The sequence below is a fragment of the Lagopus muta genome, chromosome 5 (assembly GCF_023343835.1).
Source record: "Lagopus muta isolate bLagMut1 chromosome 5, bLagMut1 primary, whole genome shotgun sequence".
Classification (NCBI taxonomy): domain Eukaryota; kingdom Metazoa; phylum Chordata; class Aves; order Galliformes; family Phasianidae; genus Lagopus; species Lagopus muta.
This window is the reverse complement of record NC_064437.1, coordinates 41,888,898-41,906,772: the sequence shown is the minus strand read 5'-3', so window position 1 is coordinate 41,906,772 and position 17,875 is coordinate 41,888,898. Positions and strand designations below refer to the sequence as shown.

General features: G+C 53.7%; 1 protein-coding gene across 1 annotated transcript; it reads left to right on the top strand.

The window, feature by feature from the left end:
* Positions 1 to 1,550: 1,550 nt before the first annotated feature.
* Positions 1,551 to 15,459, top strand: PALD1 (phosphatase domain containing paladin 1). Its single transcript, XM_048946217.1, has 19 exons — positions 1,551 to 1,689; positions 4,074 to 4,265; positions 4,454 to 4,556; positions 4,632 to 4,811; positions 5,056 to 5,220; positions 5,464 to 5,700; positions 6,480 to 6,628; positions 6,712 to 6,808; positions 6,895 to 6,999; positions 9,116 to 9,211; positions 9,379 to 9,513; positions 9,741 to 9,857; positions 9,937 to 10,116; positions 10,914 to 11,111; positions 11,217 to 11,357; positions 11,600 to 11,671; positions 11,838 to 11,978; positions 13,763 to 13,918; positions 14,671 to 15,459. Exons 2-19 carry the CDS (start codon positions 4,081 to 4,083, stop codon positions 14,821 to 14,823), a joined length of 2,610 nt encoding a protein of 869 aa, XP_048802174.1. The 5' UTR covers positions 1,551 to 1,689; positions 4,074 to 4,080; the 3' UTR covers positions 14,824 to 15,459.
* The last annotated feature ends 2,416 nt before the right edge of the window (positions 15,460 to 17,875 follow it).

The following is a 17,875-nucleotide window of genomic DNA, read 5'->3' as shown; positions in this document are numbered from 1 at the left end:
TTCTAAAGCAGGATGTTTGCAGGGCAGAAGCATCTGCGGGGCATGGAGGTTCCTGGATGTGTAGCTGGAGAGCTACCAAGGAAAGTCCCGCTGGGGACATCCTGGCAGATGGCATGACCACGAGGCGCTGTGTCAAAAAGCTGTTCCAGAAGGATTCAAAATGTGCTTTTTCTGATGGTGGCTTCCAAAACCAGGTGTAACGCTGGAACAAACGTGGTGGAAAGGTGCTTCAGAGGCCTTCACTGGCTCCCTGTTCAGCCAAGGAAAGGAAAGCTCGTTGGAGGAGGATAAAAGGTTTCCTGGAGCAGGGAAAGAGGGCAGATAGCTGCCAATGCACTTTTTCACCTCCTTTTCTGAACTTTAGGAGAGCGAGGGGTGCTTTGGGGTTCCCCATCTCACCCAGAGGTTTGCAGCAGTGCCACGTAGCAGTGTGACTTGAGTAAACTGCAAATTCCCAGCCATTCCACAAGCTGGTGTGACATGCATTTTTGCCCCAAGCTCAGCGTGAAGATGCATTTAGCATCAGGGCATGGCATCGCTGTGGGTTCACATTTCCAACTGATGCCTGAAGTCTGCTGCAGAGCAGAGGCCAGACTGCAAACCTGAGTTGCTGGGGCCCACAAAGCTCAGGCTCCCGCAGGCAGGGGAAGCCCTCAGTGCTCCACAGTGTTGGGGCTGCTGGCACACCCTGCTCCCCAGCCTTTACCATTTTCGGGCTGCCTCCGGGCTGCGTTTACATTCCTTTCCCTCCTTCCTGGTGACACCGACAGCTCCTTCTCCCTTTTCCCTCAGCCTGTTGGGCTTCTGTAAATATTTATGCACTGTGCTGTTGGTGCCTGCTGCACGGCCGGGGCATTTCAGGTCTCTAATGGGGAAGGCTCCTGAGTCCTCCCTGTGGGGCCGATGTGCTTCAGGTGGATTGTCTGGTTACAGAGGAAGGACAAACAAATGTACAGCTCAGTTCTGGGGCATCCGGGAGGACATGTGCCAGCTGGGTGGCTCTGTGATGCTGGAGTGGGATGGGTGCAGGAGGTGGTGGGTGCCTGGGGAGAGGGAATGGGGATGTGGCTCAGTAGAAGCGAGTGATCTGAGGTCTTTTCCGACCTTTATGACTCTCTAATTCAATCCAATGAATGTGCAGGAGGCTGTAGGGTGATAGGGGGACAATGTACCAGGGCATCCCCAAGGGATGGGAACTGTGACCGAGGGACTGCTGTGTGGTAATGGTCCCTAATGGGCCTGGGTGCTCCTACACTCTGGGGGATACCTCGAGGAGAAACGGGTTGGATCCCTGGCAAAGTGCCAGGGAGACCCCGAGGGGCTGCAGTAAGCTGTGGGGTCCCAAAGTGGAAAGGTGCCGACCCCAAGGGCTGCGGGCTGAACGCTCCCTGGGGTCCTGGGGGCCGCGGCGTGAGACCCGCCCCCAGCCCCAGGCTCAGCCCTCGGGAGCGGGGCGGTGCCACGGCGGGACGCGGGCGGAGCCGGGCGGCAGCGGGCGGAGCCGGACCGCAGCGGGGCCGCTTAAACCCGTCCCGCCGCCCCGCCCCGCACCCGGACCGACGGCCGGAGGGACGCGCGGACGCAGGTGGTGGGCGGCCGTGGGGCTGCTCCGCCAGCCCGGGCCCCGTAGCCCCGATGGGGCCGGCCCGGAGCCGCCCGCGGCAGCGCTGAGCCGCACGGAGCCACCAGGTACCGCGCTGGGAGGGCGGGGCGGGGGGGCTGCGGGGATGCTCGGGTCTGCATCCCTCGGTCGCTCTCCCGGGGGAACCGCAGTCCGGGAGCCCCGTGCTGCCCTTGCCGTGCGCGGGGCAAAATGACGGGGCGAGAGTCCTGGCCACGTCCTGCAGTGCTGCGGGGCTGCTCTCGCGTCGTTATCCCGCGGGGTGCCGCTCCGAGCTTTCTGGGAACCGCTGCGAAGCGCTGTGGGCTCGGCTGGTTTCGGTGGGTTTGGGAGCCGAGCAGCTCCGGGCGAGCGCTGCGTTTCCGACGCCCCGCGGTGGTATTTCTCACCTTTTCTTTGAGCTTTCTTTGCGCTGAAGCGAGCCGCTTCCTTCCGGCGCAGTCTGCTGCGGGGGGACCCCGTAGGAAGGGACCCTTACGGTCATCGGGCTCAGCTCCAGTTTGCAACCCGAAAGGAGCATGGCCTTGATTCCTTCCCCTTTTCCAACTTTTAAACACGTATTTTAAGCCACTCAGTGTGCCTCCCGGTGCTTTCTTCCTGACCGCTCTAAACCCAGCTTGCTCCCCCCTTGCATCGGAGAGGGTGTGCTGTCCCATCTCTTCGTTTTTTGTTTTTTGTGTTTTTGTGTTTTTTTTTTTTTTTTTCTCCCCCCCCCCCAGGGTATTTTTGCTTTTGGAGAAAGGGATGAGAGAGCAGGGGCAGCACCACGCTCCATCACTTCCTCCCTCCGGTGATGCCGCGTGCTCCCCGCTCCATCCGGCGGTGCTTCCTGCCCACCCCCACGACCCTCCGGAGAGCACTGCACGTTTCCCATTTTGGGGTTAAATCCCCGGTTTTGGGGCAATTCAGGGCCATGGCTTGCTTGGCACAAAGCTTTCCCCCAGCAGTGCGGTGCCTTTGGTAATGGCATAGCCGTCCTAATTTAGGAAGCTGTAAACGAGCAGCTTGCAGGGAAGGGTGTAATTTGGGGGTTTCTCCCAGGGAGAGGCCTTATTGTGCTCACAGAGGACGAGTGGCCGTGGCACTAGTTCTGCTATAGACAGTGTAAAACCTGGGTGGGACGCCCAGGATCAGTGAGGTGCTTCCCTGCTGAAAACATTAAAAAATCTCTATATTTTAAAATACATAACTGAAGTGCAGTGCTGGGGGGTGCAGCAGTGGTTTGTTTGTCCTCGCTCTTCCCGCTGACAATGAGGCAGCCAGGGCAAGTGCACGCTTCCTCCCACCGTGGCAGATGCATCCTGCAGCTGGGCCCACCCGCTATATTTAGGCTATTGTTAGTGCTGGCCTTGGGCCCCTGCCAGCTCCCCGTGCCGTGGGGGTTGGACCCATATGTGGGGGCTGACACGGTGGGAAACAGTGGGGCGAGGTCAGAGTGAGTGGGAGCGCTGCTCTTCTTTTGGTGGAGAAGGGCTGTATGGTTTGCAAGTAGCAAACAAGCAATGGGATTTATTTATTTTGGTTTAGAGGAAAGAAGTGGCTTTTTACAAGGCGGCCAAAAATCCGGTCTTGGTGACAAAGCCTGTTTGCAAGGCAGCCGAGCAGACTGCAGAAGCATCTGTGGGTTGGGGTGCTGGTTACACATCAGTGCGCAGCTCCCAGCACATTTGTGTCCATGCAGCCGAGCCCCAGTGCTGTGCGTTTGCTACAGAAGCAAGAAAAGCGCCTTTTTCTTCCTGGGCTTAACAGGAAGAACAGGCACAGCATTGTCCTGGGGCGGCCGAGCGTGGCGGGATGCTCCTGGCTGTCCTCTGCTCCCCTTTGGAGTCCTCTGTATGCATGCAGGCACATGTCTGCAGGCACATGCATGTTCACGCTTGAGGATGTGCATGCATGAGCACACACATGTTGGCATGCACATGTATGTGCCTCTATATGTGCACAGGAAAGCCGGCTGCGATCCCGGTGTGCAACAACAAATGCAGCGTGCTGGGAATGAGCCTGGGAGGAAATCACGGAGAGCTGGAGCACTTAGCTGTATTTCTCTGCTCTTCAAGCATTTTCCATGCTCGCGGAGCGCGCTGGGGCACAGGAGGCTAATGGCTGTCCTGCCGGGACGGGAAGCTGCAGGTCACTCTGCAGTGCCATCTGCTGACTCATCACATTTTGGGGGCTGGCTCCAGGGTTTCTCCTTTTCTCCTCTTCCCAGCCCTGATGGCAGAGAAGCCGTGCTGGGAATTCAGCCACGGTGGGGCTGGACCCTGCCTGGAGGACAAGGGGGGAAGAAAGCCCATAAGGAGAGCGGGAAGGAAATTGGAGAGCACGGGAAGGGCAGGGTTCGTGTTTCTTCGGAAATGGGCCTCCCCTTGCCGTGCGGGGCAGCTGAAAAAATTCCTCTCCCTTTACCATTCTCCCTCCCTCCCCTCAACCCTGTTTTTCTGTCCCTGTGCAGCCTGTGGATGATGGGCACGACCGCCAGCACGGCTCAGCAGGCGGTCTCAGCCTCTGCCTTTGAGAGTGTGCACGGCATTGGCACCATGGAGGACCAGCGCTCCCTGAGCATCCACTCGTTCCAGACCCTCGGGCTGCACAATAGCAAGGCCAAGTCCATCATCACCAACAAAGTGGCACCAGTGGTCATCACGTGAGTCCCAGCAGCTTGCAAGCCCTTCTTGCTGTCTCCAGATTGAACGCTATCCTTTCTTGGTTCATTTCAAACCCTCTCTATCCTTTGTTGCATGCTCCTCTCTCTCTCCATGCTTTTGGCAAAAAGAAAACCCTACTTGTTTGTTTTTGGGTAACCTTACCTCCTTCTGCATGTGGTTCCTCCAGGTATAACTGCAGGGAGGAGTTCCAGATCCATGATGACCTGCTGAAGGCCAACTACACGGTGGGACGCATCTGTGAGACCACACTGGAGCACTACCTGGTGCAGGTTGGCATAGCTGCTCATTGCTCCCGCATGCTTCCTGTGCTCGGATCCTGTTCCATCTTCTTTCTTATCCTGCAGGGGAAATATTTCATGGTCAGAGATGTGTACAGCAAGTTGGATGTCTTGAACACTACCAGCACCAGTGGTGCTCCGAATTTCCGGCAAGCCAAAGGAGGCTATGCGGTGTTTGGTATGGGTCAGCCCAGCCTCAATGGCTTCAAGCTTGTGCTGCAGAAGCTGCAGAGAGAAGGCCACAAGGTTGGTGCAGTGGGAGCAAGCGTGGCCTTAAAGCTGGGCGCTTCTGCTCTTGTTTGTGGGAGAGGATCTGTAGATTGTTGTGGAAGTCGAGGGGATATCTGTGGGGAGAGTGGCCGAAATGCTCCGTCTCCAGAGCTGCTGGCTGGTCTGTGGAGGAGGTTGGCACGAAGTTTTGGGAAGCCTTTTCCCCTGCTGCATGTGTGGTGTCATCCCTCGTATCCCTCATCTGTGGCCATCTTTCCAGGAGTGTGTCGTCTTCTGTGTTCGTGAGGAACCCGTGCTGTTCTTGCGGGTGGAGAGTGACTTTGTGCCCTACACACCACGGGGCAAGGAGAACCTCCATGAGAACCTCCACAGTTTGCAGAGGAGGCTGCGTGTGGAAGACCTGGAGCTCACCATCCGCAAAGAGGTGATCCCCATGGGCTGGGGGAGATGCTGGGGCCTTGATAGGGTTCTCCATCTTCTAGCATGCAGCTCTGTATCCTTGGGTGTCCAAGAAAGCATAAAATCAGAAGCAATGAGATGGGGATTGGGCCTATTCCCCACCTTTGGATGTCTCATGGAGGGGTTTGAAGCAGACAGATGCTGCATGGGGCCTCCATGAGCATCCACCAGGCTCACAGGCGTTGATGGCAATCTCCATCTCCACTAGATCCATGACTTTGCACAGCTGAGCGAAGGAGTCTACTATGTCTACAATGACATTGAGCGCTTTCGGGACGAGCCGCACACTGTGCGGGTGCAGGGTGAGGAAGACATCCATGTGACAGAGGAGGTGTATCGCCGGCCCATCTTCCTCCAGCCCACCTACCGCTACCACCGCCTGCCCCTGCCCGTGGATGGGGCCCCTCTGGAGGAGCAGTTTGATGCTTTCATCTGTTTTCTTAGGGTGAGCCAAGCAAAACCATGGGGATTTTGGGGTGGGATTTGCTTCCTCAGCTTTCTGGGACTGGTGGGAAGGTCTGTTACTTCTGCACTTGAGTAGAGGAGCCGTCTCCACCCCTGGCAGAGTGCTGGAGATGCTCCTGGAATCATAGAATGGTTTGGGTTGGAGGGGACCTCTAAATTCCAATCTCCCTGCTATAGGACCCTCCCACTAGACCAAGTTGCTCGCAGCGCCATCCAGCCTGGCCTTGGTAGCTCCTTGTTTAGGCTGATTAATTTTGGGTGGACTTTATTTTGCAAGCCCTTCATATACGACAGTCACCAAACCAATGTGCAGGCTTGGTGTCACCATAGTCTTCCCTCTTCTAAAATAAAACAGAAGTTCTTTCTGTGCAAGGTAGCCTGCCTGGGGAAGCACCAGCTGGAGGGGTTCCTGAGTCTACCTTCTTCCCTTTTTGGCTTCATATAATGGGGAGCTTATGTGTGTGATTGTGCCCTGCTTGTCCTTGCTGGAGGTGACCATTTCTCATGCTGCCTGGCATTCCTGCAGGGAATTCCTGTTTGGGAGAAATGGTCTGGGTTTGGTGCAAATGCTTTTGGTGGCAGGCCTGGTGTGGAAGACTGGGGATGGGTAGTGGGACTAATGGTGATCCCATCGTTAATTCATGGAAGAAGGGATCATCACTGATGGGGCTGTACATCAGCCTGGTCACCATGAGGAGATGTCCATGCCTGTGCTCTCCTTGCTGCCTCTGGGCACCATCCATCCCTGTCTCTTCCTAGGAGAGCCCTGGCCTGCTGCTGCGGGATCCCAACCGCCCCCCGCCAGCACTGCTCTTCAGCTGCCAGACTGGTGTGGGCAGGACCAACTTGGGCATGGCCTTGGGCACCCTTATCCTCTACCATCACCGGGGAGCAGCACCAAAGCCTGAGTAAGCGAGACAGTCCCAGGGTGGCCAGGATGGCCACGGTGCTCGTTGGTTTAATGGCCTTTTTCTCCTTTCTCCATGGGCAGCCCGCCGCATCCAGCCAAAACGACTCCAAGGGCCAGGTTTCGGGTCATCCAGAGCTTCATTGAGATGGTACCCAAAGGGCAACAGATGGTGGAGGAGGTAAGTGGGGGGAGTCTGCCAAACCCATGCTGACCTCAGGATGGGCAAGGAGGGCTTCCTCTGCTCACTGGCTCTCCCTGCTCAAGGTGGACAGCGTGATTGCCTCCTGCTCAGAGATGCACGACATGAAGGAAGCTATCTATGAGTCCAAGAAGAAGCTGGAAGGGATTGGAGAAGACTACCAGATCCAGGTACTGCTGCTAGGGTGACATCCTCATCTCCAAAACTGAGCCATGGAGCATCAGTCAGGACCCCTTTTAGTGAGCCATTAATTAGAGGATTGCTCAGCTGCCTTTATAACCCTGCTCTGTGCATGGTAATTTATAGAAATGTTTTCATGAGCAGATAGGAAGAATGTAAATTATAAAAATCCAAAACTTCCTGTGCTCTGGAAGCTTCCCAGGGGTGTGTGAACCTGGAAGGTTGTGAAGGTTTTTCCTATTTAAGAGCCATGAAATTGAGCAGGCTGGGGCTTCAAGGAAACCTGACTTCTTATTTTGAGCAGTGTCTCTGATTCTGACAGATGCCTTTGAGACAGATAATACCCTGTGTCTTTATTTTTTGCTATCCTTAAAACTGCAGAATGAGTGGTTTGGGATCCAGCATCTCTTCAGGCTTTTTCCAGTCAGGCTTCTTTTGGCTGACTGAGAAGACTTGAATCCCAGATCTGAGTCCACTTTTTACTCCCTTTCCAGCCTTTCTGGGGATGAATTTTTCCATTGGGGTGTGACGAACATGCCACTACAGTGAGGAACCCCAAATTCCATCCTTCCCTGTTTATTTCCTAGGGCAGGTCTGCATCTGCTTAGTACTGCTTCATGTGGTGGCACATGCTGTTGTGTGCAGCGTGGAGACTCTTGGCTAGGGGGCCAAGTGTGGACAGACATGTAGGGGCACCCATGGGTGCCTTTCTTGGGCACTTTGGGGGCAAAGGGTGATCTGGCTGACCCTCCATTCACACTGGGGAGGGCTGCTCTGTGTCGTCTTCGACAGTGGAAAACAAATGGCTGGGGATTGCTGTAAATTAGCCCAGAGGAGTGTTTATTTGAAGTCTGCACGTAGCAAGAGCACGTTTAAACAATGGCAAGGGGCCAGGAAAATGTGCTGGGTGATGTGGGTGGGGGGAGAGAAGGAGAGGAAAGGACTCTGCGGGCAGAGAGAGTTGGGTGGGGGGGAAAGGAGTTTGAACTGCTGCAGTGATGTGATGCAGGGTCTTGGGTGGCATGCTCAGTCCCATCCCTGCAGTGCCTGGCCCTTCCTGGCCTGACCCTGGTGTGATTCCATGCTCCTGGGTTCTGTTGTGAGTTTTGGAAGCCAATGTACTGTTCTGCCTCTTGATAAATGACAGCAGGCCGGATTTGTCTTGTGGATCACAAGTAAATATTTATGACTCAATGCCATTGCGTTGGCAGCACGCAAAGCCTGCTTGCCAAGTCTGCCTGCGATGCAGGAAAGGATCTTCTGCAATGCATGTCTTAACAGGGTTTCTATCATGTCCAGGATGGGGTTTTTGCTTGTAGGCAGTAGGGGCAGGTTATGTGTGTCCCCCTGGGGTTTATCTCACGGACCACAGTCTCCAAAGAGGCTTTGCGAGAACCTCGTGTAGAGTTGGGTGCTCTTCAGCTTGTCCTGAGGTTTTGAGCTTGCATCCCCAGGGGAAAGCCCACTCGTTTCTGGGGAAACCCCATGGCTCTTACGGAAGCCTGATGGCTCGAGCATCACACCTGGAGGCCATAGTGGTGTCCAAGACAGTGTTGGCATCTTGTGTTAATCAAACCCCTCTGTTTGGGTCTTGCTCTCCTAGTGGCATCTGGACATTGTATCTCCTGGACAGGCAGGCAGGCTGTATCATGTTGGACCTGCTCCCGGCGCGTCCTTGGGTGAAAGGAAAGGCTTTGTTTGATCTGAAATAAAAATTTATAGCTCTAAGCATCTCTTAATATGGAAAAATATTGAAATGTTTCACTTAAAGATATAAATTAAAAAAGAAAAAGGCACCAAATACTATTCCAGATACAGTTCTGTGGGTTTTTTTCACTGCCATCCTCATTTGGAAGCAGCTTGGTGAAGTTGGTGTGAAAACGCTAAAAACCTTCTTAAGGCCAGGGACTTAAATGGCATTTCTGCTTCCTTTCCCCCAAAACAGTACTTAAAAACTGCCTCAGGCCAGCTTGCTCCTTGCTTATCTCCTCTTCAGCAGGCATGTGGTGCTCTCCTGCCCAGTGTCCCAGGGCTCCAGCAGGAGCTGCTCCTGCCCTGTGATCCACTATGGACGTGATGAATGCCCGATGTGTTGTTTGCTTTTAGGGGAACAGCACCAAAGAATATTTCCTTCAGAGGACTCTGCAGAGCCTTGAACGCTATTTCTACCTGATTGCCTTCAATTACTACCTTCACGAGCAGGTAAAGGCCATGTCTCCTGGCTGGGTGGTGGGAGGGCAGGGCGATGTCTCAAGCTGAAGGGAGGAGGATGGCATCACCATTGATAGCTTTGGAAGCATGTGGGGGAGGGGGGGCGGGGGGTGAGCCCAGGCTGATGGCGTGCCCCCTCCCCGGCCCCCCGCCGGCAGTACCCCCTGGGCTTTGCCCTCAGCTTCAGCAGGTGGATGTGCCGGCACCCTGAGCTCTACCGGCTGCAGGCGAGTATGAACTCCTCTGAACTTACCATCTCCGGGGACCTCATCACCAAGGGGACGCGAGTGTTGGTGAGTGCCTTGCCTGGGTGTAGGGACAGGGCTGGTTGTCTGCTGGGGGTGGTCTTGGGATGCTCAACCTTAAGGAGGTTTGGGGGGGTGGGAGAAGCAAGGGGTTCTCTGTGGCGAGGCAGGTGTTGATTCTTGGGCCTCCAGGTCCATCTCTTCCGCCAGGACGGGTGTGTTCCTAGTGATACTTTGTGCACACCACGTGCCCAGCCCTGTCTGTTCTGCCACAGGTGGTGGATGAGCGCTTCTGCCCAGATGTGCTGAGCACTGTGAAGGAGATGAGCGTAGCCAATTTCCGACGAGTGCCTAAGATGCCCATCTATGGGACAGCACAGCCCAGCTCCAAGGTGAGAGGCAGGTGCCTTGTGGCAGGCAGGGCCACCCCTTTGGGTGCCACCCCCTCACCTGGGCTACCCCTCCCTCCAGGCCCTTGGCAGCGTCCTGCGGTACCTGACAGATGCAAAGAGAAAGCACTCGCACATCTTGTGGGTCAGCCTGCGGGAAGAGGTGGTGCTGGAGGGGAATGAGCAAATCTACACACTCAGGGAGCCAGGAAGCCTCGACCAGCTCATCCCTGTGCCGGTATCCACGCCTGAACAGCTGGAGGTGAGCCTGGGCTTTGGGGTGCACCTTGGTGTGCCTGGTCCTGCGTTGGGGTAATGCGTTCTGGGTGCAATGCTTGTTGAAGGCATCTCCTCTTTGCATATGAGCATCTTTGCTGGAGATCACCAGAAGCACAGGGGCTTTGCCCCAAATGGTGCCAAGGGAAGGATGCACAAAGGTTTCACACTGGGCTTGTGTGAAATCTGCTCCTCAGTGTGTTCATGGCTGGTGATTCAGGCCTCCTCCTTCCCTCTGTCACGTCTCTTTGCTCTAGAATTTTACCCTATAGCCCATTTCAGCTAAATTTGACCTTGCATTACATTCCTGTGAGCTTTCTGCAGATAACTGGATGTAGGACAGAGGTTTAGATCATGTCCCTTATGAGGAAAAGGCATCTCCCACTCTGCTGAGCCCTCATGAGGGAGATGTCCCTGGGAAATGAGTCTTAGCCCCTCACCCACCATAGCTACTTGTTTGATTTTTATTTGTTTGTTTGTTTGGATGGTGAAGGGGATTTTGCTGCCAGCAGCATCTTGGCTGCATGGAGAAGCTCTCTGGAGTCTTGGGCATGGCAGTGCTAAAGGTCCCTGGAGGGAAATGGTGGCCAGAACCTGGAGTGTGGGTCTGTGTCAGGCTGTATCTTAGAACATAAAAATACTGGGGAAAGAAAACAAAACAAAACAAAAAAAAACAAAACAAAAAAAAAACCAAAATAAAAAATAAAAAACAAACAAGGGAAATGGGTGGAAGAGGAGTAGGTTTGATAGTTCTGGTGGTGAGGTTTTCTCTGTTCTTTGCAGAAACTTGAGTCCACGCTGAAGGGTGACCTGCTGAAGTCACAGAAGTGGCTGGAGGTCTACCTGGAAGCAGAGAAGCAGATGAAGATGTTCAAGAGCTGTCTGACCACACAGGAGATCTTCAACCAGCACAAAAGCACCTGCCAGGGACTGACCTACCGGCGCATCCCAGTCCCTGACTTCTGTGCTCCCAGGGAGCAGGTAGCAGCACTGCCACCACATCCTCAAGCTGCCTTCGTGTTTGTTTGTTTGTTTGTTTTTATGGTGTGACCACCCTCCTTAAAACCCTTGGTGTTGGTCTCACAGGATTTTGACCAGCTGCTGGAGGCGATGAAGAGTGCTCTGGCTGAGGACTCACAGACAGCCTTTGTGTTCAACTGTGCCAGTGGCCGGGGCAGGACCACCACAGCCATGGTCATCGCTGTCCTCACGCTCTGGCACTTCAATGTGGGTACCAATGCTTCCAGCTGGTGGGGGCTGTAGGACAGTTCCTTTTTTTGTTGCCTCAGTGTAGCCACAAAGGAACTGTAGAAGGAGTGGAGATGTTGTCATGTTCCTGTGGAGTGGTGGGAGGCTCTGCAGGAATGAAGGGTTAATGGTGGGAGAGATGTAGTTCTCTTGCAGAGTAGATGGGTAAAATTTCAGATGTGCCAAGTGTGTAACACTCTGTCCTTCTCTGACTCCTGCAGGGCATCCCTGAGATGAGTGATGAGGAGATTGTGAGTGTGCCTGATGCCAAGTACACTAAAGGGGAGTTCGAGGTGAGTCCTGCATCCAATGTAGCCCCATGGTGTAGAGTCTCCAAAGTCCTGTGAGATGTGCTCGGGGGAGAATGGTCCTTTCCTGGTCTTGGGGTTTGAGCATGGGCATGGAGTGGTTGGGTTGAGAGCAGCAGGTGAAGCTCCTCCTGCTCTACCTGTGTTCTAGGTAGTGATGAAGGTGGTCCAACTCCTGCCTGACGGTCACCGGATGAAGAAGGAGGTGGATATGGCCCTGGACACGGTCAGTGAGACCATGACACCCATGCATTACCACCTCCGAGAAATCATCATCTGCACCTACCGGCAGGTGAGCAATGCCCTTTTCTGCCATACAGCTGAACCACCAAAACCTAAATAGGGCAGCCACACCATGGATAGGGGTGGGACTTCACACCAAAGCTATGTCGCATGTCACCAGGGTTCCTTGGGTGGTGGCTTTAGGTTCCTTCATGATTTATTTATTTATTTATTTTCCCCATCAAAACAGGAAAATACAGCAAAGCCTGACAGCTCTCACATGCTCTGTTCACCACAACTGGTTATGGGGTGAGGAGCAAAAAGCAGAAGATTAAGTTGATGATGGATTTACTACTCATTGTGGTCCCTTACCCAAAGCAATGGGGGCGTGAGGGTCGTGGTGGTCCAAATAAGCTCAGCATCCCATGCATCCCTTGCTGTGCCGAATCCTGCATCCCATCCCTCCTGCTGCAGCCGGCAGAGGGCAGGGCTGCTCTGTCCTGTTCACCTTCCATTCCTTCTGGCTCCTCCGACTCAAGGAGGAGGAACACCCGGGCGTCGCAGCTGGCTGAGCCATGCGCTTCTTGGCAGCCTTGCCTTTGCAGAGCTGTGATGACGGTGCGAGCTGCTCCCATTCATTAGCATTATTATTTTTTGGAAGGCGGCTGCCCGCCCGTTCCCGCGACCTCCTCGTGGCCCTTGCTGGCACTTGGCAGTGAGGAGCAGTGCATGGGTGTTCCTTGGCCATATCCTGTTTCCCAGCCAGCTGTATCCAGTCTGCCCTGATGGCCTGGTGGGGAAGGAAGATAAGCAGGGAGTCATCCGCTGCGCTGTTCCCCTTGCCTTAGGAAGAGCCTTTTATCACTGCCTTGGAGGTGTTGTGTGCAAATGTTTTAATGCAGTTTTTTTTTTTTTCTTTCCCCAAAATCTGAGCCCAGGATGGGCGAGCTCCATGGGGACATCTCTGCTTTGACTGGCAGGTGCAAACTGGAAGAAAGGTGTGCGCTTCCAGGTGTACATAGCCCCACTGTGGGCAGGTTTTTGTTGCATCCTGCTCTTTGTTCAGTCTTGGGTTGAAGGGAGCAGTGTTTGGTGCCTTGCAAGGGACACTTTGCAGGGTCAGTACAAGCAGGATGGGAGGAAAATGTGCTCTGGTGCTCAGCTCAGATTCCCTCCTACTCCTTCCCATCCTAAACTGGGAGGAAAAGATAGATTGATGCCTTCCTTCCGCTTCTGGAGGATGTGTTGTTTGGGGAGGCTTCCTTGATGGGAGCTTCTGCAGAAGCTGGCAGCAACAGCCAGCTGATTCCTTCGGTCTCAGCTACAGCAGACAGATCCAACAAGACTTGCATGTTCACATGATCCATCAAGATGATGACATCCATTAGGTTCCTTGGTTTAGTGGGCATTTCTGTGGGGCCATGTTACTCAATTGTTGTTGTCTTTAATGCAGTTGTTTCCTGCCTGTTTCCCACCTTTTCTAACCAAACATGAAGCCAAGTTCTTGTCAGGATCTGCTCTGTGCAAGTACCCATGCATACACCTGGGGCTGACATCTTTCCCAGTGCAGAACTGATCACATTCAGAGCCATACTCATAGCAATACCATCAGTTGGGGAAGGAAAAATAACAAAGCATGGTTTTCAAGGATGGGAACACTTGTTTCCAAAACCTGTAGGGAATGGCTTGCAAGAGGAGAGAGGCAGGATGCTGGGCACAGGCACGTGTTTAGTAACACCTCCTCTATTTCTGAGGGTTGCAGGACTCAAAGGGAGGCTTTTTATATGCTGCAAGCCACAGCACTATGAGAGCTTGGGCTGCCAAGTAGATTCTTGTCCTTCCTTGTGCTTGCAGGGGCGGTCAGGCAAGGATGAGCAGGAGCGGCGGCTGCTGCGGCTGCGGAGCCTGCAGTACCTGGAGCGCTACATCTACCTGATCCTCTTCAATGCTTACCTACACCTGGAGAAGAAGGACTCCTGGCAACGGCCCTTCAGCCTCTGGATGCGTGAGGTAGGGTTTCTGTTTGGGCCAAAATGTGGTGCAATGCAGTGCTTGGGGAGGAAGGGTGCCTGTGATCTTATCTATCATTCGCAGGTAGGTGTGCAGTGTGTGTTGGACCCAGCCCGCTGCTACTTTTTGCTCTTAGGACCCAACGTCTGGGGCTGAGCTCCCAGCGCTGGGAAAGCTCCTATTTCAACACAGTATCTTGAATAAGCTGTTAATTAACCTATGTGTGTGAAGACACATTGAGTGTTAGGGAAACACTGCACCTCTACAAGGTGACAGAACCTCATCCCTCACCCAATGCCACCAATTTACGATGGGGAAAAATTCCTGGCTTCTAGGTTCTTATAGCCAGGCTAGGATGCTCAGCTTGTCCCTGCTCCTGCCCTGACTTCTTGACTCCTCCAGGAAGACTTCAAATCTGAGATGTCCTCCCCAGGTGCCCCATTTGGGCAGATGCTGTGCCCCACTGAGCATCAAAGGTCCCTTTGGCTCCAGCACAAGCGCTGTGCTTTCAGTGTTTATTTAAAAAAATAAATAAATAAAAACCCAACAAGGCCACATTGTAACTTTATTTCCGGAAGGGCGCCAAAGTTAACAAACCATAAAGCTGCTTATAAAACCCAGCAGCGGTAGCCGGAGGAAGGCTTGGGGAGGGGTCGGTGCCATGCAGGCGCAGTGGGCTTGGGTCACGCAAGGAGATGCTGTGCGGCCGTTCATCTGCAGCAAAACTACCTCACCCTCTGCTGTGCTTCCAGGTGGCGGCCGTGGCCGGTGTGTACGAGGTGCTGGATGGGCTGGGCTTCCCCGAGCTGGAGCAGCTGGAGGATGAGGAGCCACTGCGGAGGCTGCGCGGGCGCTGGAGGGCGCAGAGCGGGGCCGGCTGGCTCAGCCGTGGGAACTTCGTGTAGGGACAGAGACTGCGTGCCCCCAAAATGAAAAGGGAGGAAAAAAAGAACCAGTAAGAGGGGAGAGGGAGGGAGGGGAGAGCCTCTGAGCATGAGGATTAGGGTCAGGGGTTCTTCAAGATGCAATAAAGATGTTATAAATTAAACAAGAAGCTGTGCGGGTGCTTGTGAGCAAGGGAGCATGAGCGACTATATATGTGTATGCATACTGACATAGCAATATTTGTAAGCATGTACACATACACTTATTTTACAAGTGTTTGTATAGGTATGCATGCAGACATGTATGTGTATATCCAGACCCAAAGCTTTGTAGCTTGCTTTGGGACTCGCAGCCTTCCCCCTCCTTGCACACTGGGAATTCTCAGTAGCTGGTGGTATTTGCTCGTTCTTGCTAATTTTTTTTTTTTTTAGTTGTGTCTGGCACTGGAGGTAGCAATACATTGGAGCATCCAATGTCTGGTGGTGGTTGAAGTCTCGGAGCGTCCTATATTCAATGGCAGCACTTGGAAAGACAGTGGGAATTCTGCCTCTAAGCATTAGGCCTTCAGAAAATACATCTGGAGTGCACCTGAAAACATAAATAATAGGCATAATGAATAGATTCGTTTTTAATTGGGTGCAAAATGATCAAGAAGGGACGCAGGGCTCTCTCCTGCTTGCACCCCAGTGCTTGGGGATGGCTGGAGCTGCCTGCTTTCATCCACTGCCAGCAGCAGGAGGCGCAGACAGCGGAGAGCAGAAAGGGGAGCCTGGAAAAAAAATTATTTAAAAATAGCATAAGATTATTTAAAAAAAAAAAAAAAAAAAAGACAAAAAAAAAGACAAAAAAAAAAACCTCCTTGGCTTGATTCCTGCTGTGGCTGCAAGTGCCCTGATTTCCCCCAAGGTTCCCTCGACAGCATTTGATTTTCCAGCTCAAGCGGGCCTTTTGGTTTTGCATTTTTTTTTTTTTTTTTTTTTTTCTGGCTGCATCATTGTTTTGCTGAGTATTTTCTGCTGATTGGGCTGGACTCATAACGAGAGGCAGGGGTGGGCTGTGCCCCCACCCACACCCTCCCTAACAAGGGGGGGAGGCTGAGCAGGGGCTTAATGAGCAAGTCAGTAATTGCTGCAGCCCTGCAGCCCTTTAATCTGAGTAATGAAGGCTGGAGATTTGCATCACCTGCACTGGGGTCTCAAAGGCTTCTTTCCGCTTTCCCACCTTCGTGACAAGTGATTTCCAACATGGGCCAAAAGCAATTGTCTGGAAGAAAAGGGGCCGAGGGGTATGAATGCATTTGGGTGTGAAAAGGGACCGTGCTCTATTTATTTTGGGGTGGGAACGTCATGGCTGCAGTGTGCAGGCATTCAGAGCCCTCGGCCTCAGGCATCCTAGCTCTGCAGGGATCAGGAATGCCTGCTCCCAGCAGTCCCCCAGCACACTCCCTTGCTGTTATTGGGATAAGGAGGGTGATGTTTGCAAGTGGGAAGGAAATTCTGCTTTGAGGTGTGCCCCACAGCATCTCCAGAGGATGCCCGGGTGGGATGTGGAAACTCAACGCCTTTAGGAAAACACCCACGTTCCACTGATGGAAAAAAGCAATTTGCGTCAGTAAACGCAGGCTTTGTGGGAGGGATGGGATGTGGGACCCTCAGCACGGGGAGGGACTGCAGCCACCTCCCCAGCCCTCTGCCTGCTGGAGATGGTGTGCTGGGGGCTGGCGTGCTCATGTGTGCAGAAACATGTCAGTGCTTAAGTATTTCTTCTTGTTTAATCCCATTTCAAAGGCCACAAATAAGGGTACAATTGAATATCCATGGGTATAACGAGGTGATATATACATAAGGAGTTTCTCTTTGAAGGTAGATGCGGCACAGAGGGCAGGTTGGGGGCTGCCTGCACATTGGACACTCCATTCATCGATGGGGCAGTGCCCCCCTCCATCTTTTGAGAGTGAATTTTTCTTTTTTGCTGGGCTAATATTGGTGAACAGCCCTGACCCTGCAGACCTCTGCAGGTTCCCATGTTTTCCCTTCTGCTCCACGCGGGAGGCTGCTGGACCTCGGTAAGGCAACGCATCTGTGTTTCATTTTCCAGCTAAAGAATAGCAATTAAGATGCTTCTGCAGAGCCAGGGCTTGGAAAACTAAAAATAAAGCCATCCCCCAGCAGCCCCAGACTGCATCCATTAACAGCAGCAATCAAAGAAGTTGGGGGCACAGTGCAGAGTGTGGGCTTGAAGCAGTGTTTCTTTGCACACAGTGAGGAGAAAGGCTGCACACATGAAAAATTGATCTTCCCTGCGTTGAGACGAAGGAGCGCGGTGGGATGTGTGGCTGTGCAGGAGTGATGAGCGGTGTGGGGATGAGCAAAGCCCCAGGGGATGGGGAGGAGGAGACACAGTGTGTGGCTTTGGGCTTCACGCAGCAGTAAGCGGGATGTGATTAAAAATGAATAAGGGGAAGGTGCATCTCCAGGGAGGCTGCGCAGAGCTGGCCTTGTTCGTTGCGCTCATCTCTTCAGTTCTCTGCTATTTGTTTGGAATATCTGCCTGCTGGGTGGCTTGCGGTCAAACCCAGCCCTGTGGGAGCCCATGGCTCACTGTGTCACGCCCCATCCCCACCACCCCACATTGCCATTGGGGTCCCCCCAGACATTTGGGATGGCAGGGGGTTTCTGTTGGCTGGAGCGGCCGTTCCTAGAAGGAGAGCAACTTTTTCCCCTCTCCTTTCCCAGCAGGCTCTGGCAGCCGCCCAGCGCTGCAGGAACAGACCTCCTTCGGTCCGTTCCCATTGCACGGGAAGGGCTGATGGTTGGGTTGGTCGGGGCTCTGGGCAGCCTGACCCAAAGGACGGCATCTCCCTCTTGAAGGACAGACAGATCCCTCTTTCTGCATTGCTCCCACTCCACGGCGGCCTCCTGTTGTTTGGCACAATGGGAACACGGCGTGGAGGCCAAGCCCAGGGCCTCCAGCACCAAGCCCTGCGGTGCCACGCTCTTGTCCAGGCATGGCGGCCTCCCCAGCAGCTCCCCACACCTCCATGGGGCTTTCCCCCACAGGCCCCCACGCAGC

Bases quoted from the DNA above. Each gene is read 5' to 3' on its own strand.
- PALD1 (XM_048946217.1), top strand. From the start codon at position 4,081: ATGATGGGCACGACCGCCAGCACGGCTCAGCAGGCGGTCTCAGCCTCT. The intron at 11,112-11,216 runs GTAGCAGCACTG...TTGGTCTCACAG, and splicing joins TCTGTGCTCCCAGGGAGCAG to GATTTTGACCAGCTGCTGGA. The intron at 11,979-13,762 runs GTGAGCAATGCC...TTGTGCTTGCAG, and splicing joins TCATCTGCACCTACCGGCAG to GGGCGGTCAGGCAAGGATGA.